The sequence below is a fragment of the Topomyia yanbarensis genome, chromosome 3 (assembly GCF_030247195.1).
Source record: "Topomyia yanbarensis strain Yona2022 chromosome 3, ASM3024719v1, whole genome shotgun sequence".
NCBI lineage: Eukaryota > Metazoa > Arthropoda > Insecta > Diptera > Culicidae > Topomyia > Topomyia yanbarensis.
Genome location: NC_080672.1, coordinates 186523735 through 186551672, shown reverse-complemented (window position 1 = coordinate 186551672; position 27938 = coordinate 186523735). Strand labels below are relative to the sequence as shown.

The 27938-nt window shown below is 38.6% G+C and overlaps 1 protein-coding gene across 21 annotated transcripts in view; it reads right to left on the bottom strand.

Annotated features, from left to right (window-relative positions):
- The window catches only part of LOC131691078 (metabotropic glutamate receptor 8), a 1433400-nt gene that overhangs the window by 740379 nt on the left and 665083 nt on the right, over positions 1 to 27938 (bottom strand). For all 21 annotated transcript variants that reach the window (XR_009305687.1, XR_009305689.1, XR_009305690.1 and 18 more), the window contains one exon: positions 14911 to 15044. Coding sequence is in view for 17 of the 21 variants with exons in the window: in XM_058977259.1 (XP_058833242.1) it covers positions 14911 to 15044 (134 nt within the window). In the remaining 4 variants the exon portion in view is untranslated. The remainder of the gene's footprint in view (positions 1 to 14910; positions 15045 to 27938) is intronic.

Sequence of the window (27938 nt, the reverse complement as noted above, 5' to 3'; positions counted from 1 at the left end):
ACCTAGCCTACTCCGACGGAGAATTCCTCGGCGAGAGAAGTTCTCCCGAAACCGAGCCAACCAACCAGATATCGAGGTCAGTTCGGCGATTCCGGTGGAGCAGGGCGTCCGGTTCGCTGATGCCCCGACGACCTGCGACTGGTGGTATTTCGTCGCGGTCTACTCAGTCTAGTACCCGGCGGTGGATCTAGCTTACGCCGACGGAGAGTTCCCCGACGAAGGAGGCTCTCCCGTTATCGATTCTTCTTTTGTTTTAGCACCACAATTTCTTGAGCCCTTTAGCTACCTCTCGTTCCGTTTCGCTCTACTTTCCCGATGAGCCATTCAGCTCCCGCCCTCACTTGTTCGCGAACTACTCAGTCTAGTCCCCAACAATGGATCTAGCCTATTCTCCTGCAACCGAGCGATAGATTGCTCCTGATTCCGATGTTCGTTTTTGTGAGCCATTTAGCACTCCGCGTCATCCCGATCTACTCGATCTAGTCCCCGGCGGTGGATCTAGCCTACTCAACGGGCCATACAGTAGGTGCTGAGGTCTATCCGGCGATTCCGGTTGGAGCGTAGTTTCCGGTTCACCAGCGCCCCAACGACCCACTGCTAGCTCTGCGACGCGGTCTACTCGGTCTAATCCCCGGTGGTGGATCTAGCCTACTCACGAACTACCCGGTAGGATGTCGAGGTCGGTTCAGCGATTCCGGTGAAGCTTGACGTCCGGTTCCCAGGCGCCCCGACGACCCAACTCGGTGCTACGTCACGTACTGCTCAACTGGTCCCCGGCGGTGGGCCTAGTCTACACAGTTGGAGAGTTCCCCGGCGGAATTTCTCTCGAAACCCGATTTGCGGCTTCTTGCTGTTCACTTCGCCACTTTCTCTGCAGCTCGGAGAGTATGCTCGAGACCACTCTGTTGACAGCATCCCAGGTATGTTCGTCACGGCACATTTCTTCGACGATATTGTCCACTGTCATACCAGGTATACCCCTACGAACTTCTTCGAATTTAGGGCATTCGAAGACCATGTGTTCCGGTGTCTGCTGCACAGTCGCACACTCGGGGCAAAGGGGTGACGAAGCATTTCCAAACCGATGCAAGTACTTCCGGAAGCATCCGTGCCCGGACAAAAACTGCGTCAAATGGAAGTTCACCTCTCCATGCTTCCTATGTACCCAGGCCGATACATTTGGGATGAGTCGGTGGGTCCACCTTCCTTTCTCCGCGTTGTCCCACTCCTGTTGCCATTTAGCCAACGAGTCCGCTCGAACCAGTCTCTTAGCGTTACGTACATTTCTCCGCTGATAGCATTCCACGTCCTCCGCCAGGGTGATGCAGATGGGGATCATCCCGGCGATAACGCATACTGCCTCCGACGATATTGTTCTGTAGGCACTCGCGACTCGTACGGCCATTCCGCATGGTTTTCAGCGCAGCACTCCAGGCAGGAACCCCATATCGGAGTATCGATGACGAAACAGTAGATAGCAGACGTCTCGTGCTGCTTCTCGGACCGGACGTTTGGCATTATTCTCGCTATTGCGTTCGTTGCCTTCGCCGACTTTTCACAGGCGTAATCAACGTGGTTGTTGACGAACCTACGATTTTCACTTTCCTAGGCAGCTGCAGCGTTAGGACCCCATCGTACATCCCGTTCCAAATTATTGGACCGAGAATGGAGCCCTGAAGAACGCCCGCTGTGACACGCAGTGACTTCTGTCCTTCGCTCGGTCTCGTACAGCAGCACTCTGCTCTGAAAGTAGCTCTTCAGGATCTGGCATAGATAGTCGGGAACCCTCATTCTATGCAGCGCTGCAGCGATGGCTTCCCAGCTGGCACTGTTGAACGCGTTCTTCACATCTATCGTGACCACAGCGCAGTATCGATCTCCTCTTCGCTTCTGTTTAGATGACTTCTCAGGACTCTCGAGCACTATCCGAATTGCATCCACTGTCGATGCTCCTTTGCGGAAACCTAACTGCATCTTGGACAGTCCACGCTCACCTTCCGTGAATTTCGTCAACCTGTTAAGAATGATCCTTTCCAGGAGTTTTCCGAGTGTATCCAGCAGGCATATGGGCCTGTACGAGGTCGGGTCGCCAGGTGGCTTCCCTGGCTTCGGCAGCAACACCAGCTTCTGGACCTTCCACATTTCGGGGAAGTTGCCTTCATTTAGGCACTTCTGCATCACTATCCTGAACATGTCCGGATATGCCAGGATCGCAGCTTTCAGTACCACGTTTGGTATTCCATCCGGACCAGGGGCTTTCTTTGATTTTAGGCGTTTCGATGCTTTTGCTAGCTCGTCGTTAGTCAATTGCCGTTCCGTGTTTGTTCCTTCTTCTTCGCCGTACGGTGTCGGTGGCCATATAGTTGGGTCGTGCTTCGGGAAAAGACTCTCGACGATTATCTTCAGCTTGCTCGGACACATTTCGGCTGGCGTCGTCGGACCCTTCATTTTCGCCATCACGACTCGGTATGCGTCACCTTAGGGATTGGCGTCTACTTCTCGGCATAGCTCCTTGTGGCACTCTGACTTGCTAAGTCTGATCTCCCGTTTTAAAGCGGCCCTAGCTTCCCGAAACGCTGCCTTACGCTCTTCTCTATCTGGTTCCAACCTTGCTCTATGGCCCGCCTTCTGGCTCTGAGACAAGCAGCGCGTAACGTACTAAGCGTCTCGTTCCACCAGTAAGCTGGACGCCGTTTATTGCGTGGTTCCAGTTTTCGCGGCATTGTGGCGTCACAAGCCGCCACAATCCTTCTTGTTAGGTCAGCCGCATCCACGTTCTCGGTCCCGTCGTTCGGCCGAAGTGCCTCAACAAAGAGGTCTTTGTTGAAGGCTTTCGTCTTCCACTTTCGTTCGCCGGTCACCCTTCTCTGTACTGCTGCGGGGTTCCGTTGACCGATACGGTAGCGAATCTCCTGGTGGTCACTATGCGTATACGTTTCGCATACTCTCCAATTCATGTTCGCCGTCAATGAGGGACTACAGAATGTGACGTCGATGATAGACTCCCTGCCGTCTCTCCGAAATGTGCTAACAGAGCCTTCATTGCACAATCGTACGTCTAACTTCGCTAGAGCTTCCTGCAGGACACACCCTCTTGTGTTGGTTACTCTACTGCCCCATTCCACAGCCCAGGCGTTAAAGTCACCACCAATGACTACCGGCTTTCGATCGATCAACTGCTCGGTTAACTGCTCCAGCATTAGGCTGAACTGCTCTACTGTCCACCTTGGGCGAGCGTAGCAGCTACATACGAAGGTGCCGTTGATTTTGGCTATCACGAAACCCTCGAATGAACGTTCTACCACTTCTTGGATGGGAAATCTTCCCATTACTTGTATCACAGCGGTTCCTGATCTATCCGCCACCCAGTTACCGTTATTAGGGGGGAATTGATAAGGCTCTGCGATCAAAGCGACATCGCACATAGTTTCTGTCGTAGACTGCCACAACAGTTGCTGTGCGGTATCACAGTGATTCAGGTTTATCTGATTAAGCTAATTAGATATTATTCTTTTGCCATTCTCATATAGAAAGGTTATGCAATTGCTCCAAAAACCGACTTTCTAACAGAGGCCCGGAGGGCCGAGTCTCATATAACATTCGACTCAGTTCGCCGAGATCGCAAAATATCTGTGTGTATGTATGTGTGTATGTATTTTTTTACAATGGAGAAGATCTTTACGTCCTAGCCCAGTACACGTGCTATTGGTAGGGTCCAAGCTAACGCACGGGGTGCATTGGGGGCGTGTCGGGCTCGAATGGTGACGCTGCCATTAATACCGACTAAACTCCATTGGGCTCCGCCATCGTTCCTCCCAGGAACTACCACTCAGTATTACTTCTGGGGGGATGGCTGTACTTAATGTACTCATTCACTCTCACTCGCGCGTTCATGCGTCCTGTATGAGGCTTACTTGGGTGCTCTCTCTATCGCACCTTGATTCACTCTCAAACACTCCCACATGAGGCGGACTTTTGTGCTCACCTTTTTCGTTCCTTGCGAGGCTGACTTGTGTGCTCATCTTACTCATTCCTTGCTAGGCTTACTTTTGTGCTCGCCCCACCCATACCATGTGAGGCTGACTTGGGTGCTCACCCTATCACCTGATTCACTCTCAATCGTGCCACTCTATTGTACCTCCGTCACTCCCCCTGGCATCCCATGTGGGACATTTTTCTTAGGCCCCACTTCTGACATACCATGCGAGGCTGACTTGTGTGCTCACCTTTTTAATTCCTTGCTAGGCTTACTTTTGTGCTAGCCTCTACCATACCATGTGAGGCTGACTTTTGTGCTCACCCTTAACATGCCGTGTGAGACTGACTTGGATGCTCACCCTTTCACTCCTCTGCCACGCCATGAGGCATCGATAGCTAAGTCCCAACATACTACGCTACGACCCTCCCGTCTTGGCATGAGGCAGTCCACTTATACGCCTATACACTCACTCTTCTGTCTTGCTTCGGGGTGGCTGGGTTTACCCCTTACGCGGTTGCCAGTCGCTGCGCCAAACCTGCTTCAGCATGAACAGACCATTCACTCCCTTTTTTGCGTTTGGCCTTTTTCGCTCCAGCTAACCAATCACTAGTTAGCCGTGCCTGTCGTCTGTTGCTCGGTTCGCCAGATTACCTGTAGCCTACAGGCAATCTGGATGGTAGCAGCCGAGACTGCGTTCCACTTCTCCACCGATTGACACATCCGCTGAATAAGGGTATCAGGGGTTGTGTCCCAGCCACAGACGTCAAGCATTGCTCTTCTTTCGACGAACCGATGACATACGAACAATATGCTAGGTATCAGCCGGTGGGTCCACCTACCTTTCGAGAAGTTGTCCCACTCACGCTGCCATCTGGCGACCGAGGTCACCCTGGTGCGCTCGCGGGCTCCTCTATTTCCACGTAGCTCGAAACACTCCTCATCTTCCCGAATGACCAGCCCGACTGGCATCATGCTCGCTATCACGCAGGATGCATCGTGTGATACCGTGCGGTAGGCAGATATCACTCTGAGGCACATCACGCGGTAGGTGCTCTCCAGTTTCTGTAGGTAACTGGTTACCCTCAGTGCTCTTGACCATGAAGGGCCGCCGTACCTGAGGATAGATACGGCAACGCCTGCCAGTAACCTACGTCTACTGGTGCACACCTTTGAGCTGTTGGACATCATCCTCGATAGAGCCGCAACAGCAGTCGACGCTCTCTTGCATGTATAGTCGACATGGCTGCCGAAGGTCAGCTTGTCGTCTATAATGACTCCGAGAGACTTCAGACTTCGCTGTGAAGTGATCGCGACTTCTCCCACATGGATAACTGCATGTTGTGCCGACTTGCGGTTGTTGACGATAATTACCTCCGTCTTATGATGAGCGAGCTCCAGGCCTCTCGCGCTCATCCATTTCTCCACCGTGTTGATCGCGTGTTCTGCGGTTAGTTCTACCTCAGGGATTGACTCCCCGTAGACCTCCAAGGTTACGTTGTCAGCAAAGCCGACGATCTTGACCCCAGGAGGGAACTTCAGTCTCAGAACCCCGTCATACATGAAGTTCCATAGCACCGGGCCTAGGATCGAGCCCTGTGGGACTCTGTGTGTAATCTGAACCCTTTTCTGACCGGTATCGGTCTCGTATAGCAGTACGCGGTTCTGGAAGTAACTTTACAAGATCCGGTACAGACCCACCGATAGGCTAAGCCGGTGGAACGAGAGCGCGATGGCATCCCAGCTTGCGCTGTTGAATGCGTTATTCACGTCAAGTGTCACTAACGCACAGTATCGAATACCTCGCCTTTTCCGTTGGATCCGGCAGTATTTATCACTGAGTTGAGAGCGTCCACTGTGGACTTACCCTTCCGAAAGCCAAACTGGTTGCTTGACAGGCCGTCGTACCTTCCGCGTACGGGGTTAGCCTGTTGAGGATGATCCTCTCAAGCAGTTTGCCAGTCGTGTCGATCAGACAGATTGGTCTGTACGCCGATGGGTCGCCTGGCGGCTTCCCGGGCTTCGGCAACAGCACCAATTTCTGCCTTTTCCATCTATCGGGGAAACGGCACTCGTCAAGGCATTTCTGCATAGCTAGCCTGAACATGTTCGGGTTCGCAATGATCGCTGCCTTGAGAGCGTTGTTTGGAACTCCATCCGGCCCTGGAGCTTTGTTCATTGCTAGGGATTTAGCCACTGCGAGTAGTTCTTCACTGTAGCCACCATTTCGGCCGTGCCCGCACTGTCTCGTAGTGCAGGTTGCCAGGGGCTTGTGGCTCGAGACGGGAAGAGTACTTCGATAATCGTTGCCAACCGGTCCGGAGACCGTTCTGGGGGTGAAGAGCCCCCTTTGGTCTTGGCCATCACAATCCTGTAGGCGTCACCCCACGGATTCGCGTTGGCACTCTCACACAGGTTGTCGAAACACGCTCTCTTGCTGCTTTTAATGGCCTTATTAAGGGCCAATTTCGCAGCTCGAAACACTTCACGGCGGTTCTCTCTTGCATCCTCGGTGCGAGCTTTTTGCATCCTACGTCTAGCTCTGATGCAGGCTGACCGTAGAGCTGCAATCTCGGCACTCCACCAGTATACCGGGCATCTGCCGTTTCTTGGCAGTGTTTTTCTCGGCATAGTGGCGTCGCACGCGCGTGATAGAACAGCTACCAGCGCATCCCCGCTTAGACTGTCGGTGTTGGCCTCCAGTCCCAGGGCCGCGGTGAAAGCTTCGCTGTCGAAGTGATTGGACTTCCACCCGCGTACCTGACAGGGATCTCCCGCCCTCGGATGCTGCACACCATAGTTGATCCTAAAGCGGATTGCTGAATGATCGCTATGGGTGTAGCCTTCGTCTACCCTCCATTCCATGCCCTGAGCCAGACTCGGGCTAGCAAATGTTACGCCAATCCATGCCTCCACCCCATTTTTACGGAATGTGCTAGCGGAGCCATTATTAGCTAGCACAGTATCGAGTTTCGCAAGCGCCTCCATTAGCGCTTGGCCCCTGTTATTTGTGCAGCGGCTGCCCCACTCTACTGCCCAAGCGTTAAAGTCTCTCGCTATGACTACCGATTTCCGGCCCACTAGGTCTGACGAGAGCCTGTCGATCATCTGGTTGAACTGTTCTATGGGCCACCTTGGTGGAGCGTAGCAGCTGCAATAGAACACACCATTGATCTTGGCAATCGCAACACCCTCATCGGAGGAGTGTATTACCTCTTGAATCGGGAACCGTCTCTTTGTACAGATTGCCACCATCCCAGACCCGTCCGACCGTTGCCGGCAGGGATGTTGTATGGGTCGGATAGGAGGGCGACATCTGTCCTCGACTCCGAGACCGACTGCCACAACAGCTGTTGGGCTGCTACCCAATGGTTAAGCTTTAGCTGTGTGACGTTCACGGCTTCTTCTTATTTGCCTCACCGAAGGGACACGAAGATCCTTCCATAGCATGGTTACGAGCTTGCTTCTTAGCGGTGCAGATAAGGCATTTATGCGCCTTAGTGCAGCCCCGCTCCTTATGTCCCTGTATCCTTTCATTCTTACGATTTATTGACATTAAAAATGTCTTACTCCACTATCTGGGGCTAGGTGTCATTCTAAAATCTAAACTATCTCTCATGTAACGAAACTATGTTAGCGGTAAGCTTGAATCTAGTTGGTACCGCCACACGGTACTATCTTTGATTTTAGGCCCGAGTTTAGTCCGGCCTAAGACGTTAGTACCTGTCATTACAGAAATGGCTGCATCCTGAAGCCAAATGAAAACAGTGTAAAAGGCCGCCATGTTCCTCTTGCATACATCTCAATAATTTGAATCAACTTTTCGAACTTTATGTGCAATATTATGGCCCATGTTGCACAAAAATCATATGAGTGCAAGTAAGCAAGTTTTATCCCGTACGAAAAACAGGTGTAATCGAATTTTAAATGCATTTTTTTAATATTCTTTATCGTCCTATATCTAGAAGGTGCTACACGCTCATTTCAAAATGCCACATCGAAGAGTTATATTGTAGGTTAGCAGAAGTCGAATCATATTGAAAAAAACTGTCGAACGAAATTTTATAATTGGATTCAGAGATGAAAATTGTTTTCGTTCGTTAGTTTACCTATGGCTATCAAAATGAGTGAAGTTTAATTTGCTCACATTTTTTTAGTTATTTTAACACGAGGAAAAGAATATACAATCACAATTTGTTCCCTTTTCTAGGTTTATCTTCTCTCAAAGAACACCATAAGCAAGTGGAAGTCTATTTATATTTTTACTGCTTTCGAAAGAGTTCAAAACTAAGATTGAATAAAAAACTGTAAATGAAGCCATGCCATATAGCCTAAGTAACACTTTTAAATATGACGGCAAGCAAACTGTTACAAATATTATCATTTTGATCGTTATTTAAATGTTATCGGAGCTTATTTGTATTGTTTCGTAACTTATAATTTTCTAGCATATCTTGAACGATTTGCATTTCCGCTGTGGTACAAATTTTCGTTTAATTCTTTATGATAGAACAGATATGCTCAGGGTATGAAAGAGCTGTGAATGCTGAGACTAGACAGATGACTTGGCAAAATGACGCAAAAAGTTGAATACGGAAAAATCGCTTAAATCGTGTCGGAACTTAAGAGGGGTTGTGTAAGGTATAATCGGCAGAAAATTGGATACTTTAATTTTTTTCGATGCAAAGATTGTCTTTTCAGTCTGACGCCACATCGAAAACTGTACACCATAACTCAAAATCTACTGGACCAAACGTTGAGACATTTGCACAGTTGTTTTTCACAGCATTTCACAATTAGTCAAGGGAGCTTTTATTTTTTGGTCGATTTTTTCATAGTACTTTGAAACCAAAGCCCGATTATTGCTAAAACAACGATTAACATGTTATTGTAAAGTAATAATATTTAGCAGTTTGCAAAAAGCTCTTGTAGTTGCCTGGGCAATGATGTGAAGAAGAAGAAGAACTGTGCAAAATTCAGAACGATTGGTCCAAGAAATTTTGTCTGCATCCAGTATCAGGTTCAATTTGTAAATTTATAATTGTCAATTCATTATCAGACAGATGGCAGACTATAGGAAATAACTAATTATAATTTTTATTAATTAAAATTACTGGACTTTTGGTATTTCAGGCTTGATTGGGTAGTCGTGCTGATAATTTGAATTACTTCATTTTCAGCAAAGTAGGTCTGCCAAATTCTATATGCATGGTTCGTAGACTAGTTGGGTAGGATGGTATAATAAGCCCCACCAGGCTAAAATTTCAGATTTCCATTCCATGGACGACATAATTATCTGAAGCAAATAAATAATTTTTCTTGCATTTTTCATGTGTTGCAGAACAGCAACTGATACAAACTTTTCAAAAGATGTAAGCTTCCACTCTTTTTCTATAAGCATTTGATTAAATTTGGAACAGTCAGATTTGGCTGAACTGACTACTAAGTGTAATGTTAGAGAAGCTCTTCAAGCCCTTGGAGTGGCTAGCGCCTAACATTACAACTCTATAACGTTCTGGATAGTATGTACCATTATTAGCAAAATAACGTTTTAGTCAATTATGGATCTTAAATAATAAATTGTTTAAGCGGTTACTCCACTGTAAAATTTTAAAACAAACGATTTTTTATTTATTAGTCTAAAATGTGCTTTAGGATGTAAAATATGATATCCCAAAACATGGAGAACGAAAACAATTCAAAAATATACAAATCTCGACAAACATATGATTACAGCGTATAAGCCAACTGTCAAAATTCACTTTGAGAGAAAATTCTGGACAAACCGTTACTCACCAAGCACAAACGTTGGTAGTAAACGCAAGAGAAAAGTTTTCTCTTTCATTAACTGATGTGAACTGTATTCAGCCAGTAACGGTTTGTCCGGAATTTCCTTTCAAAGAGAATTTTGACAGTTGGCTTTTACGCCGTAATCATACGTTTGTCGAGAAATTTTCAATTTTGCCGCAACGCTTCTTATGTATAACCCATGTGTACTGCAAACTTTACCCGCGTTTTTCTCGAAACCACTGGCCGGAAATGTAACTCGAACAAATGATTTTTGGTCGCTTTGAAATTTTCACAGTATATTCAAAATTGATTTCTCCAGTCACGTACGCAGGATTAAATTTTATATTGCTTTCCTTTTTATTGATTTTGTGTAGAGTTTTATGACATTTTCTACGTTTTATCACTCAAAACTGCGCCATTTCGCTTAAAATCAAAATATCGAAAAAATCCATCGTACATCGCTATTGACATAAGGAATCAGAAAAACTTTAGTTTTTGGCGCTAGGTAAAAAATCACGGGAGATAGATTTCCTACCATGGACCCCTTCCAAAAAACGCTCATGAGGTGAAAATGCTGCAGAGCCGCCATCTTGTGATGAAATTGCTCGAAAAAAATATTTTATTTGATACAATACTTATGTTATAAATCCTATTCAACAAGATGTCGATTCACCATTTTATTGAGCAATAAAAAAATTCTCGAAATATTCAGACTATTAAATAGCATTAACAGTGAATTTTAAATTAACTTTATTGTACGGTTTTTTAACATAGCCGTGTATTGCTGATCCGAACGCAGCAATGCAAATGGCAGCATCATGTTACCGGAAGAAGACAAAATATGCAAAAATTTGTCGTGCTTCTCCTGCACACATTTCGTTATTTTCAATCCTCTCTTCGGCTTTCTTCTGGATAAATATGGCTCCCTTTGCTCGCAATAAAGATGGAAATAAATAAGCCAGTTTATCAGGTAGGAAAGACAAGCACTATCGAACTACACTAATAAAATAAAATACCAATTAATGCGTCGAAAACTACGCATTTTCAATAAAAGTGGAATAACCCATTAAGTGGGTAAAGAGTTCGTATCCATAAATGAATACAGCTCTTGTACGTCAACCTGGGTATGCTTTTCTCTTTATTTTTCGCAGAACTGTTACAACAAAACGCGTAAAAAATATCCATTCATGAAAATCGCGCCAGAATGAAAAATACTGTCAATAGAATTATTTCTGAATTAAAAAAAAACATAAAATAACATTCATTTCACATTATTATCTCCTTAACTACTTAATAAAATAAAACTGCCAACTGGACATATTTTTGGTGGCTGGATCTTTTGGCTGCTCTAAAAATGCCAAACTTGCGCATATTTGCAACATCCTCAGTAGTTTAAACAACCGTTTCTACGAGCATTGCTGAAATGTTCCGTTTCCGCCACGTACTCAGATGCAGGCCGGTAATTTGCAGGTTCCGCTACGAACCTTAGTTTGCAGGTAAACTCGCTTAATTTTTTTTTAATGACTTTTCACTCATTATTAAGATCAGTATATCCATTGACATTATCTCATCGAGTAGTTGTGAAATGAATAACAAGCACCCATTGTTAGAAGCAAAAAAATACCCATTTTTTGACAGCTCGAATAACTTCCGAAAATGGGCAATTTGAATACTTAAAATGGGTAAAGTTTTTTTTACCGTGTTTATCTACCCGCATTTTTTTATTTCCTCGTTCTTTCCTTCTCTCTACACGCTTGATTCCAATTGCACATCAAAGGGTTACAGTAGAGCACGTTTGGATAAATTGAGATCAATTCAGATCAAAGTTGTTTTTGTGAATTAGAAGCAAAACTACAATAGGAATTGTTTTGATTCTTTTCTTTTTGCTTATCGCTAAGAGAATAAGCGGGACCATTTAATTCGTTAATATATATCGATAACATATTTTCACGAATTATTGCCCATATATCTACTGTATCAAACATCAAAAAAAGTATATAACGGAAGAAAATTATTGTTTTAGGGGATAGATCCAAACAAATGACAATTGGATATAGATCGTAAAATGCAATATTTTTTGAATTTTCCTACACTCGTGGTTAGTAAATTGAATCAGAATGTTAACAGCTTAGAAATTAGCTTCACAAATACTCTAAGCTAAGAGTAAATAATTGATTTTAAATATGTGCAATGTTCCAATAAGAATAAAATCACATAAAACATCTGAACACAAAATATTTTGAGATTTATTGTGAACACAACGGTGATCAATATATTTATTTCGATTTTTGGCATATGCATCAATAGTTCTGAACAACCGGTACATTATTCCAAAACATTGCTTGAACCGCGAATCAGAAAAGAATGCGACATAAATATGGAATACGTCATATTAAAATATTAATTAACTCTATAGAAATAATTAAACAGGTATAAGATTCTGTCAGTTGTTGTAATGATCATAAGTTAGTTTGAAGCAAAATTGCGTATAAACGGCACAAATAGTTACAGGGTGTTGGTAAAAATATATTGCTAGGATGTTTTAAACTCTCATTTATGTTTTAATGTACTTATTATTTTATTCATAAAATCATAGAAATTTTGTTAACAAATAAAATCGTTCCAATTTGCATTGATGCATTATAGAAATATATCTATATTCTATCTGCCAAAAAAATAAATATAACGCTGATCATTCTGTCAAAGTTTAATTTTTTGTTTGATCTTTGTTTACTTTTTATTTAAACCTCGCTGAAAAACGTGTATAATTTTAATTCGCAGGCCTTCATTGATAATTGATCTTTATTTCAAACTTGTGAAAATTCACTTGAAACGAAAATAAATGTTCTCCCCCACGTCGATAGGTGTCATGTTCAATTAGAATGACACTCACAGTTCATTTTAAATTCAAATTGAAATATTTTAACCAATTTTTTAATCAAAGTTTGAAATCTCGACAAACATATAATTCCGGCTTTAAAGCCAACTGTCAAAATTGTCTTTGAAAGGAAATTCCGGACAAACCGTTACTCGCCAATCACAGATGTTGGCAGTAAACAAAAGAGAAAAATGTTCTCTTCCATTAACTGCTATGAACTGTGCTTATCCAGCGACGGTTTGTCCGGAATTTCCTTTCAAAAAGAATTTTGACAGTTGGGTTTTAACCAGTAATCATATTTTTGTCGAGAAATAACTATCATGGCACCAATTACAACCGATGGTTCAGCCACCTCTAACTCGACGAGCGCCTATTCAAACTGAATAAAAACATGCATATGTATATCAATTTATTTTCTTTTGTGCATATTATGTCACTACAAAGTTACTGTACATCATCGGCCAACTTTCAACTATCCAACACGTTAAAGTTCTATGTTCAGAAACATATCGGCAACAAGTTGACAAAATTGTTCTCAAATCCTATGGAACGAGATATTTGACGAAGAAAAGCTATTTTACTGCAAGAAAATATCGGAATGAATTTACTCATTTTCTTTAACTTGAATTTGTTGTTTTTTAACATTGACGTGTAACGCAGATCAGAACGCAGCCATATAAATGACAGCATCGTTTGATTAAAGCTTACCAAATATTTTAGGCCAGTTTAAAAGTTAGTCCGGTTTAAAAACAGTTAGTACGGCTTTGTGCTTACGGCTATGTAAGGTTTGCACGCTTATAACTCCGATATTACTAGATGGATTTTAATCATTCATACACCAACCGATTCAGAAACACCTAACTTAACTATTGGTAATAATTTAATATCTCCCCAATAAAAGTAGACTTTTGGAAATTGCTAAAATTAAAAAGTTCACGAAAAACGGGAAAATTACCATTCGTGAGGCAGATTTCTCAGACACAGCCGTCAAGAGAGGGCAGCTTAGTTGCTCAATGAAACACGAAAAGTCATAAATAGAAGCAACGCATGTCCGTTTAAATCAGTTGTTGCTCTTATCCCATATGAGCAACATCGTCTCCGGGCGATGCAATAAGCGCTATCGATTTTCGGTAACGTTGGCATTTGCACACACTCGCACCTAAGTGACTAAACCATATACGGTTAGTTTATAAATAGAGGTGACGCGTACCCGTTTGAATCAGTTTTTGTTCTTATGTCGAACGTTTAAGATCATGGCTGCAGCGTGTGGGCACTACAATAAGCGGTAGACGCTATGCATTTTCGGCAACGGTGGCCGTGTGCGGATTTTTCGGGTACCAGCACGGTGTCACAGAATGATTTGCAAAGTGGGTGGGTGGGGTGGTTTGGATTTAATTCAATGCGGTGTGTGCTGCTTAAGAGTGTTGCGTTTGAAAAAAATATATTTATTTTTATGCATGCGTGTGCGTTGTAACTTGTTAATCCATGTTTACGGCGCTTTGTAGCTGCGTAGGGTAAAGAGCCTATTGGTTTTCATGTTTCATATTTCTTATATGTTATATGTTTTTTATCAGTAAGGCATCTGACAACGTTCTTCTGTAGTTATTGCACTGTTCAGTAGCGTAGTATTTTATATAGGAGAGTACACTCAGGTTTTTTTACTCGGATTTTGAAATTTACGCGGTTTTCATCAACGCGTTTTTTTAAATTTGCGCGGTTTTCATTTACACGGCCTGTATCCCCTGCGTGAAAAATCTGAGTGTAATTGCATCGGAAACAATCACATTCCCAGCAGAACTTTTTGTTTTCTAATTTCAAACACTTTTGTTTCGTACTGCGCACAACGGAAAATTTTAAAACAGAACTTACCGTCCTAGCAGCAGTTGAAGCGGGTGTTCTTTTTCGATTCAAATTCAAGCCATGTCTTAAGCGTTACTGGACTTAAAATTGTTTTCCCAGTTTATCCAGTCAGAATATCTGTCCTACCCTATGTATTTAAAACACAGTTCTAATTGCGTTTTAAAGTATACAACAAATAGAACGGTTAGGTATACTAATTTAAATTTTTTTTCTGTTTTGGTTACCACAATTTTTTTCTGTTTTAGATACCACAGATGGTGTTGAAGATTCCTTCCTATTATCCCACTTTGTTGAGCTGAGTCGATTGGTACATAAGATTTGCTTAAACTATTGCCTGTATGGACAATTTATGTTCCTAGACTATTCTCAATTGAATGTTACAAACACACTTGCTATAAAAACATACCTGATATTGCGAACAGTTGAAACAATGCCAACAGCATCCTTCGCCTTCGACATATTTTTTCGCTTGTCCTCTTTCACATGGCCTACTACAAACGGATTCCGGAGCATTTGGATTTTTAATTCCAAATTGTAGTTCTGAAAGTATTTCGAAAGTGCACGTTTTGTCAAGTGATCCTCGATTTCATTTGTACGATAAAATTTTGCACACTTATAGCATGATGCTTACACTATAAAATAAAATAAAATATATTTGCGGTTCAATTGTTTAAAAAACTGTACATTGCATCAATTCATCAATTCTTCATCTTATCAGAATTAAACATCAGCATGACTAAGCTAGCGCCGCACAGTGGGACGGAATCAAAAAAAAAAGCCGGACATTGATATTTGCAACGACACTATTTGTTATAGCACTTTTATGTCATCGGAAAGGTTTCTTTATTTTTGAAGTAGTTTTATATAATTTTGGGAAATTTTGATTAAAGGGAGTATATACGCAGATAAAAAAAAATAACTTTGCAAGTTGTTGCCAAAATTGATAGACATGTATGGGAAGTTTTTAGACGAAATGATTTTATGAAACTTTGTTGAAGTAGCGAGATGGCTATCTGTTAAGCAAAAAAGCTATTGGGTGAAATTGAATTACATTTCGGAATACTCCCATAAAAATGTTTTTACTGTAACATTTTTATTTGATTTTATACAATTTTTCGATGTTCTAGAAAGTTCTACATACTTTCAAAACCTTTTTGCAGAATAGACCAACTCGCTATCTCTTCGTTTTTAGGACGCATGCCTGTTTTGTTGTTGTTGTGGGCTATCTCTAAGGGACTACGGTTTATCGAGTAGCAGGTAGTAATAGCTGAATTTATTTATTTGTTGTTCAGCAAGAGATGCCGTATAGATACATATATAAATCATAGGGCGTTCTAAAGGGATCCTTGGAACATTGCGGGGTAAAATAGACTATCGTTTCAATAAATTATTTGTATTATGTAGCATGAAAAATAATCAATTCTGTTAATACAGATGTTTTTGTTTAATTCCTTTATAGAAATAATAATGCAACCTGTTGTTGTTCACTATAAATCCGACACTAGTACAGTTATGTTTCGATTATATCACGCTTATATATCCATATATGTATGCATGTATCTGTGTTTTATACATATGTATATGTACGTAGTCTAGTATGCATATGTATATATTTAAATAAATCTATTTACTTGAACTTATATGTTATTTTATACATCCATCCGTATATATATATATATATATATATATATATATATATATATATATATATATATATATATATATATATATATATATATATATATATATATATATATATATATATATATATATATATATATATATATATATATGTGTATATATGTATATATATATATATATATATATATATATATATATATATATATATATATATATATATATATATATATATATATATATATATATATATATATATATATATATATATATATATATATATATATATATATATATATATATATATAAATTAAGTCTTGTTAGGAATTTTCTGAAGAAGAATTCTGCATAAAAATTATAATTTTTTTGATTTTGTGGCAACTTAGAAAAAGTGTTTAGCTTAAGGTGTCGGTTTTAACCATAATTTCCCTAATTTTTGTGCCATAACAAGTATAACCTAAATCTTGCAAAAGAGCTAAATTTTCGCTAGATTTTTGGGCATCAAACATACAGTTGCTTTCAGTGACGCCACAAGTATAATTATATTAGAAATCTTTTATCTCACTACTAGGTGAATTACTTGTTGATCTGTGTATTGATATACCATCCAACATTTACCTCATGATTGAACGCAATGTAATCCAAGGGATAAATACTAGAACTCACTGTTTTTTTTATCAAGATATTATTTAGTTTTTAAGTGAACTTATATATTGATTTTTGAGAAATAGTTCATTTATTATAAAGGTAATTCACAAAATGTTCTCAACATCGAATTCCTTCAATCATGTAGATGTGTTTTCATACCCCGATATTCAAAATCGGTTTAGTTTTGCCCCTAAAACACCAGTAAAGCAATTCTCTGTATGAAACAATCTCATTTTTAGTTAGTGGAAATTGGTAAGCGAGGACTAAAAATACAAAATGTTTAATATTTCCGCCGCTCGTTCACGGATTTTAAAAAATATAGCTTGTTAGAAAGGTATTTTTACAAGCTTTCTATTTATGTGCGGTTTGTGGAACATTATTGTATTGTTCAAAAGTTATTTGCAAAAAACCAGCTGTGTTTTGACAAAATCGCCCATATCTCAGAAAGTAAACATTGGGTTACCAACCGTCCTTATTTTAAAGGACATATCCTTATTTTCGAGGTTTTTGGAAAGCGTCCTTATTTCACTTCAAATGTCCTTAATTCTAGTCTCAAACCTTGGCATATACAGGGTGGTTCAACATGAAGTTTTTAACAGGGCATTTTCTAATAGGTAACGGGTACTAACTGCAAACTGTTATGCTATTGTAGTTTAGTATTGTTTGCCATTTCATAATGGAACGACTTACACTGGCTCACCATCTTCAAATTATTCAACTATATTACGAAAATCAGCGATCTGTGGGAAATAAGTTTAATACACTCCGACCATAATATGGTCGACATAATCGGCCAACTGATTCAACTATTCGCCATACAACCAAAAAGTAAGCGTTGTAGTTCTCGTTATTGGACGATTACCCGAGCAAATACTCATGGGTTCAAATACCACATAGCCCCTTGAAAAGACCTTAAACATGGTCCGTGCCAAAATTCACAACCATCAAGACACCATAAAATGGTCTCAATAACCAATAAATACACCAACCTATGGTATTTTATATGGGATCTACCGGACCATGGTGATGGTATTTTCATGGGTTGAACCCATTTCAAACACCCATGCCAAACCCCATGAGCATGGGTGTATTATGGGCTTTTCGTTTGCTCGGGTAGCGAACAAATCGACCACATCCAGCACGCAGTGAAGAAAACATAGCGGCGGTGACATCCCCAAGCATTGGAAATCAACATTACTCGAGTAATTAGCCAGATACCACTTGAAATGCTCGAATCCGTCATCAAAAATTGGACCAGTTGAATGGACTACCTAAAGCGCCAACATGGTCAACATTTAAAAGAAATTGTTTTCAAACAATTACTGGCAAAAAATGTTTTTTCGATTGACAAATAAACAATTCGCGATTTACTCCATTTTTCAATTTTTTCACAGCAATAAAAAATATCATGACGAATCACCCTGAATTAAATTATTCAGATCAACTTTATTCCAAGAGAATTAATTTCAATTCCTTTCAGCGATTTTTTTTGTTAATGCATACTCTCTACGACTCATGGCAACCAAAATTTGTTTTACTCAGAAGTAACCAAAATTTATTGGATAGCTCAATATGAGGTTTGGCCAAAGTGGTATCTTCGTTCGGTATTGGTACTACACCATTCTAATTTGTCTCGATTGAGATTCAACGTTCCAATTCAACCGTTGGAAAATGAGACAGATTTTTTTTTAGAATTCTGGCTCAAGTGACATAACTGGCATAACATTTGGCAGGGATGTCCTTAATTTGCTCTCAGTCCATTTGGTAACCCTAGTAAACAGCATATCGAAAATCAAAAATAATAGTGTCAAATGGCAACATTAGGCCTTTCATTTGAAACTAGTTTCATAATGATCGGTTCAGCCATTGCTGAGATAATTACATGACATTTTGTACATACATACATACACACATACACACACAATAACAGACATTGTCTCAATTTGTCGAGCTGAGTCGATTGGTTTATGCGACTCGGCCCTTCGGGCCTCGGAAAAAGTTTTCAAAGTTTGAGCGAATCCTATACATTTCTTTTGTAAGAAATGTAAAACAGGCATACGTCCTAAAAACGAAGAGATAGCGAGTTGGTCTATTCTGCAAAGAGGTGTGTTTTGAAAGTAACTACAGCTTTCTAGAACATCGAAAAACAGCAAAAAATCAAATAAAAATGTTACACTAAAAAGGTTTTAAATCGTGCAATTTAAGTCTTGCGATGTAAGTCGTACGATTTATATCAGTCGAATCGAATCGTATATTTGCACGATTTAAAATCGCTCGGGAGATATTTAAATCGCATTTTGAAACGTGCCACCAAAATCGTTCGATTTAAACCGTGCGATTCAAATCGTACGACTTAAGTCGTGCGATTTAAATCGTACAATTTAAGTCGTGCGATTCAATCGTACGATTTATATCGACCGAATCGAATCGTACCCAAATCGCAAGAATAATTTTAAATTATATTCGTACCTTTTCTACTGTTTATTTCCACCATGCACATGCACCACTTCAGTGTCAGTAAGATTTAAAATCGCATTTTGAAACGTGCGGCCAACGTCGTGCGATTTGAATCGTACGATGTAAGTCGTGCGAATTAAATCGTACCATTTAAGTCGTGCGATTTAAGTCGTACGATTTAAGTGGTGCGATTTAAGTCGTACGAATTAAATCGTACGACTTAAACGTACCCAAATCGCAAGAATATTTTTAAATTATATTCGTTCGGTTTAAAATCGCATTTTGAAATCGTGCGATTTAAGTCGTGCGATTTAAATCGTACGTTTTAAATCGCGCGATTTAAATCGTACGTTTTAAATCGCGCGATTTAAATCGTACGTTTTAAATCGCGCTATTTAAATCGTGCGATTTAAGTCGTCGGATTTAAATCGTTCGATTTTGGTCGCGAAATTTAAGTCGTACGATTTAGGTCGTGAGATTTAAATCGAACTTTTTATATCGGCCGAATCGAATCGTCTGTTAGTACGATTAAAGTCGTATATATATATATATATATATATATATATATATATATATATATATATATATATATATATATATATATATATATATATATATATATATATATATATATATATATATATATATATATATATATATATATATATATATATATATATATATATATATATATATATATATATATATACGACTTAAATCGTACTAACAGACGATTCGATTCGGCCGATATAAAAAGTTCGATTTAAATCTCACGACCTAAATAGTACGATTTAAATTGCACAATTTAAATCGTTTTATTTAAATCGCACGATTTAAATTGCATAAATTTAATTTAAAATTCTTGCAATTTGGGTACGATTCGATTTGGCCGATATAAATCGCACGACTTAAATCGTACGACTTAAGTTTCGCGACCAAAATTGAACGATTTAAATCCGACGACTTAAATCGCACGATTTAAATAGCGCGATTTAAAACGTACGATTTAAATCGCGCGATTTAAAACGTACGATTTAAATCGCACGACTTAAATCGCACGATTTCAAAATGCGATTTTAAACCGAACGAATATAATTTAAAAATATTCTTGCGATTTGGGTACGTTTAAGTCGTACGATTTAATTCGTACGACTTAAATCGCACCACTTAAATCGTACGACTTAAATCGCACGACTTAAATGGTACGATTTAATTCGCACGACTTACATCGTACGATTCAAATCGCACGACGTTGGCCGCACGTTTCAAAATGCGATTTTAAATCTTACTGACACTGAAGTGGTGCATGTGCATGGTGGAAATAAACGGTAGAAAAGGTACGAATATAATTTAAAATTATTCTTGCGATTTGGGTACGATTCGATTCGGTCGATATAAATCGTACGATTGAATCGCACGACTTAAATTGTACGATTTAAATCGCACGACTTAAGTCGTACGATTTGAATCGCACGGTTTAAATCGAACGATTTTGGTGGCACGTTTCAAAATGCGATTTAAATATCTCCCGAGCGATTTTAAATCGTGCAAATATACGATTCGATTCGACTGATATAAATCGTACGACTTACATCGCAAGACTTAAATTGCACGATTTAAAACCTTTTTAGTGTAACATTTTTATTTGATTTTTTACTGTTTTTCGATGTTCTAGAAAGCTGTAGTTACTTTCAAAACACACCTCTTTGCAGAATAGACCAACTCGCTATCTCTTCGTTTTTAGGACGTATGCCTGTTTTACATTTCTTACAAAAGAAATGTATAGGATTCGCTCAAACTTTGAAAACTTTTTCCGAGGCCCGAAGGGCCGAGTCGCATAAACCAATCGACTCAGCTCGACAAATTGAGACAATATCTGTTATTGTGTGTGTATGTGTGTATATATGTATGTATGTACAAAATGTCATGTAATTATCTCAGCAATGGCTGAACCGATCATTATGAAACTAGTTTCAAATGAAAGGCCTAATGTTGCCATTTGACACTATTATTTTTGATTTTCGATATGTTGTTTACTAGGGTTACCAAATGGACTGAGAGCAAATTAAGGACATCCCTGCCAAATGTTATGCCAGTTATGTCACTTGAGCCAGAATTCTAAAAAAAATCTGTCTCATTTCCCAACGGTTGAATTGGAACGTTGAATCTCAATCGAGACAAATTAGAATGGTGTAGTACCAATACCGAACGAAGATACCACTTTGGCCAAACCTCATATTGAGCTATCCAATAAATTTTGGTTACTTCTGAGTAAAACAAATTTTGGTTGCCATGAGTCGTAGAGAGTATGCATTAACAAAAAAAAAATCGCTGAAAGGAATTGAAATTAATTCTCTTGGAATAAAGTTGATCTGAACAATTTAATTCAGGGTGATTCGTCATGATATTTTTTTATTGCTGTGAAAAAATTGAAAAATGGAGTAAATCGCGAATTGTTTATTTGTCAATCGAAAGAACATTTTTTGCCAGTAATTGTTTGAAAACAATTTCTTTTAAATGTTGACCATGTTGGCGCTTTAGGTAGTCCATTCAACTGGTCCAATTTTTGATGACGGATTCGAGCATTTCAAGTGGTATCTGGCTAATTACTCGAGTAATGTTGATTTCCAATGCTTGGGGATGTCACCGCCGCTATGTTTTCTTCACTGCGTGCTGGATGTGGTCGATTTGTTCGCTACCCGAGCAAACGAAAAGCCCATAATACACCCATGCTCATGGGGTTTAGCATGGGTGTTTGAAATGGGTTCAACCCATGAAAATACCATCACCATGGTCCGGTAGATCCCATATAAAATACCATAGGTTGGTGTATTTATTGGTTATTGAGACCATTTTATGGTGTCTTGATGGTTGTGAATTTTGGCACGGACCATGTTTAAGGTCTTTTCAAGGGGCTATGTGGTATTTGAACCCATGAGTATTTGCTCGGGTAATCGGCCAATAACGAGAACTACAACGCTTACTTTTTGGTTGTATGGCGAATAGTTGAATCAGTTGGCCGATTATGTCGACCATATTATGGTCGGAGTGTATTAAACTTATTTCCCACAGATCGCTGATTTTCGTAATATAGTTGAATAATTTGAAGATGGTGAGCCAGTGTAAGTCGTTCCATTATGAAATGGCAAACAATACTAAACTACAATAGCATAACAGTTTGCAGTTAGTACCCGTTATCTATTAGAAAATGCCCTGTTAAAAACTTCATGTTGAACCACCCTGTATATGCCAAGGTTTGAGACTAAAATTAAGGACATTTGAAGTAAAATAAGGACGCTTTCCAAAAACCTCGAAAATAAGGACATGTCCTTTAAAATAAGGACGGTTGGTAACCCAATGTTTACTTTCTGAGATATGGGCGATTTTGTCAAAACACAGCTGGTTTTTTGCAAATAACTTTTGAACAATACAATAATGTTCCACAAACCGCATATAAATAGAAAGCTTGTAAAAATACCTTTCTAACAAGCTATATTTTTTAAAATCCGTGAACGAGCGGCGGAAATATTAAACATTTTGTATTTTTAGTCCTCGCTTACCAATTTCCACTAACTAAAAATGAGATTGTTTCATACAGAGAATTGCTTTACTGGTGTTTTAGGGGCAAAACTAAACCGATTTTGAATATCGGGGTATGAAAACACATCTACATGATTGAAGGAATTCGATGTTGAGAACATTTTGTGAATTACCTTTATAATAAATGAACTATTTCTCAAAAATCATTATATAAGTTCACTTAAAAACTAAATAATATCTTGATAAAAAAAACAGTGAGTTCTAGTATTTATCCCTTGGATTACATTGCGTTCAATCATGAGGTAAATGTTGGATGGTATATCAATACACAGATCAACAAGTAATTCACCTAGTAGTGAGATAAAAGATTTCTAATATAATTATACTTGTGGCGTCACTGAAAGCAACTGTATGTTTGATGCCCAAAAATCTAGCGAAAATTTAGCTCTTTTGCAAGATTTAGGTAATACTGGTTATGGCACAAAAATTAGGGAAATTATGGTTAAAACCGACACCTTAAGCTTAACACTTTTTCTAAGTTGCCACAAAATCAAAAAAATTATAATTTTTATGCAGAATTCTTCTTCAGAAAATTCCTAACAAGACTTAATTTTTTCAGCGCATCAAAAAATTAATTTCGTTAAAAATTATTGGAAAACAAAGTGACTTTCTGTAGGTACTGCGGGTAAAACAGACACCCCATAGGGGTAAGATCGACACCCCCTTTAATTTATTTTTTCTCCACTTTATTAAAATCTTTATCTTATTAAAAATATAGGAGTATTTTATGCTATAGGATTATTAATTGATATGAGTATTTCCAAATAATCCTTGGGCACATCATTGCAACCTCCAGTGTCATTTTATTTCGTAAGAGAAGATTTGCAAGCGTTCTACGTTCTGCTAATTGGATTCATTCACTTATAAGTGACACATACACTTCTTAGTAAAGCTATCTTTTTCAGATTTGATTTTTCGGACTCTGATCATCAACGATCTATTGGGGTATATAAAAGATCATTGTCTCATTGTAATAAAGTTCGTCTATGACAAACCAAGAGAACACTAGAAATTCGGTTTGATGATATTTTTGCAGAAATATTAAAAGTTTCGATAGAATCAGATAAGCAAAAATTCCAATTTTTGATTTTTAAAGAGACTTACAAGAAATAAACACAATAAAAGTATTTCTGTGTATTTCTGCTAATACTATAGTGTTCTAATAGGCTAATTGAAGTGTCACAAAAATCCCCAATATTTTGAAATGAATCGCAAGTATACACAACCATCTTAAAAGCGTGTCGGTTTTACCCTAACCATAGGGTGTCGGTTTTACCCCAACAGCGCACATTTTTTGTAAAAGCGATTAAAAATATTGAATTTCTCAAACTCGTCTTCAATGCACCTAGTTGATCATAGGAAAGGCCGATAATAGGAACTGAAAAATGTGGTGATTTGAAAAGCTTTTGTTCGGTTAAAACCTTAAAATCTATCAACGAAAGTTAACATCCAGACGAGTATGAACGCTGCTGTCGTATGTTTTGTTTATTTTTATGACATTCTGCGCTCTAACGTAAATCCAATTTTTCTTAATATGCTCTAAATAAACGTACTAATAATAATGTATCATTATGAAATGAATTAAAATTTGATTTCTAGGAAAAGTTGTGGGGTGTCGGTTTTACCCACAGTATCGGTTTTTCCCACACTTCCCCTACTACTTACATTATTTATGATAAGAATGTAAGAATCAATATATCATAATAATATACCTATAAAAATATCACTGCATTAACCATCATTTGCCATTCCTCACACGCCCCCCCCCCATCACTCTCTCTTTCTCTCTGTCTCTCTGCTATCGCATCTATCTAGCTATTTCTGTATCCAATTCTAAGTTGTGTGATAAGATCTTCTGCCAATATGAAATAGTTATTAATTGTAATTGCGAAGGTTTGAGAAAACAAAACTATTTTTTGTCTGCTGCTACATCAACTCAACTTTAATTCAATTGTATTCAAAGCCTGTATCTACACTATAATTAAGGAAATTCATGGCTATATCAGAAAAATATTTGGCTTAACTGGGTAATATGAAAGTTTGACGATGTAAATTTTCAAAAGAGAATTTTGAATGAAATATATGTTCAAAGATTAAAAGCTGAAGCCAGCAGGATTGGACTTGCCATCAACGTTTCGAAGACAAAATACATGAGAGGAAGAGGTTCTAGAGACGACAATGTGAACCTCCCACCCGAGTTCGGATTGACGGTGACGAAATCGAGATGGTCGACGAATTCATGTATTTGGGCTCACTGGTAACCGACGACAATGATAACAGCAGGGAAATTCAGAGACGGATCTTAGCGGGAAACCGTGTCTATTTTGGACTCCAGAGGACGCTCCGATCGAACAAACTTCGCCGCCGCACGAAATCGATTATCTTCAAGACGCTGATTAGATCGGTGGTCCTCTACGGCCACGAGACCTGGAGGACCAATATGCTCGTGGAGGACCAACGCGCCCTTGGAGTTTTCGAACGAAAGGTGTTGCGTACCATCTATGGTGGCGTGCAGATGGAAGCCGGAACGTTGCGGAAGCGAATGAACCATGAGTTGTATCAGCTGCACATTCGTTGTATTGGTACGAACTTTCATGAAAAATAACGGATCAAAGACCAAAAACATCCACAAATTAGATCCAGAAAAAGAAGTCTCCCAAAGTACCCACTCTCGATGGGGGATGCAACTACAATGTGTCTTTTAACTTATCGTCGTCCATATCTGGATATACTGAGTAATTTGAACCATTTCTTTTTCACAGTATTGGTCTGTATAGGATCTATTTATCCATATTTCCTGCACGAGAGTTCCGAACGAAACAATATGAAAGCTTTAAGGGTGAATGGAAAGAGACTGCATTGCAATCAACTTGCACGGCTTTTATGCTATCGACATAGCCTAGACATTTCACACTATTTACTTCAATGCAAAAAAAAACTTTGAAATATCTACCTGGTCAAGGCTCCGAAAATGGCAACCACAGGAGAAATTTTTTTTTGTCAAATTTTGCGTCAAACTGTTTGTTTTCCGTATGTATATAACCTCTAATATTAAAAAATATGAATGGTGAGCCCAGAAAAAAATTCCATGTCTGTCATTTATAAAAGTTAGTTGATGCTACTTGCATGACCTGAAAATGACTAAAAGACCGTAAGGAGATAAAAATGTACACAAAATCCATATTTTCAACTTTTTGCCTTAATCACATTTTTCTATCGTAGTCTACTTTAAATTTGATGATATTGCTTGAAAAATTGAGATGAATATGGATAAATGCTTATTTTCAATTGTGAAGTAATGGAAACCATATAACTTGTAACGTGACAGATAAAAAATTCGAAAAAGTTTTGTGGACCACACTAAAAGCATGCATACAATGTCTAACCTATAGTTTTTCTTACTATTTTGAGTCTACTTTTTGAAATTGTATTGTGAAAAGCTGAAAGCTTTATTTATTTTTGTGAAAACACAGTTGATCTTATGTAACGTTACAGATGTTTTCTGCTGTGAAGCAATTCCATCAAGTTTGATTCAATTACGTCAAAAATGGTGACCATTTTCGATTCTGATGAAACCTTTTACATTTCATCTTTATGGTAGACTAAGTATTTTGCCATATTAAACAAAGAATTTTTATTCAAGAGTAATATTTAAAAAGGGCGGATCAGATCTTGAATGCACTACTTTCAAAATATATTGTTCGAAAATCGCCATTGGTGTAGCAAAGCTATATGATAGCGAGTTCTAGGGAATCAATTCTTCTCTGTGAATATTTTTTGGTGAAATTTTTCAATAAGAAAACAAAAAAATGTTATTAAATACAATTACAAAAAACAATGATTTTTTTGTTACCGAAAACCTAAAAATTGAAGAAACTGTAATTACAATATTAGTAAGTTATTAGTAAGGAAGCATTTTTAACTTCAAGTATACTTTCTAAATTTCTTATTTGCCAGTCATAAATATAATTTTCTCATAGAATACTAATACTAAATTTAATTTCGAAGCAAAATGCTCTCAAGGAAATTTTTCCGAAATATTTTGATTTTTTTATTCAACAAAAATATCTAGTAGTGAAAATACGCCCTTTTAATAAATAACTCACAGATACCAAACGCAAAAACATTTAAACACGTTTAAAATTTTATTGCAAATAAAAAATGTTTAAAACATGATTGCATTGTGGAGAAAATAACAATAAAAAGTTTTAATATATTTCAAAAATTCCTTTAATTTTTAAATTTTAATTTTTTTATTTAATTTTTATACTTTAAATAATTTAGTTATAGAATGTATTTCAAAATGGTTTTTGAATTCAGAATTCTCATGAAAAATTGTGCTTCAAAATGCAGATGTTTTAAGTTATTTTAGATTATTTTCGTCATAATATATTACTTCGTTAAATTACGACCCTTTCAGAAGTTATTCACGTTTGTTCATCAAAACCGATATGTTTTTCAAAATAAACATGAAATTTCTCGTTAATACTCCGTTCCCAGACCAAGGATGATTTGTGCCCGACTGTCTCGATATGCTTGCTTCAATAAAAATATAGAACTGTAACGTGACAGACTCTGGTTGTAACGTGACAGATCATTGAGAATACTCCATAAAATCGAAATCAAAGTTTTTCTTCAGGAAAACTATATTTCAAACTCTTCCTTGTTTTCCAAGCTTCAACTTAAAACTGTGTTCATGCGAATTTGGGGGCCAACGGAACAGACTTTTTCAATTTAGTTGGGCAACCTCCAAGCTCACTGCGAAAATTGCTTAACGTGACAGACGTATTAAAATGACAATAACACGAAAGCCGCTAAAGATAAAAAATAACTTTCTGTAGAAAAATTGTGCGGTTCAGAGACCTTTAATGTGCAGTTGGGATAGAATCTGGTTTTATCGTTTTTGCTGACTTATTTAATGAAATATGCGTAAAAATGTAACGTGACAGACAGAAGCCTTGACCACCTGTCTCATTCACGAATCGCGTTCTCCCTGTCGTTCTCTGTTCAAGCGGCTTGAATGCACATGTGACCTTGTCTCACTTTACTATATTCAATTGCGCGTTAAAATACTGAACCAGTAAATTCTAT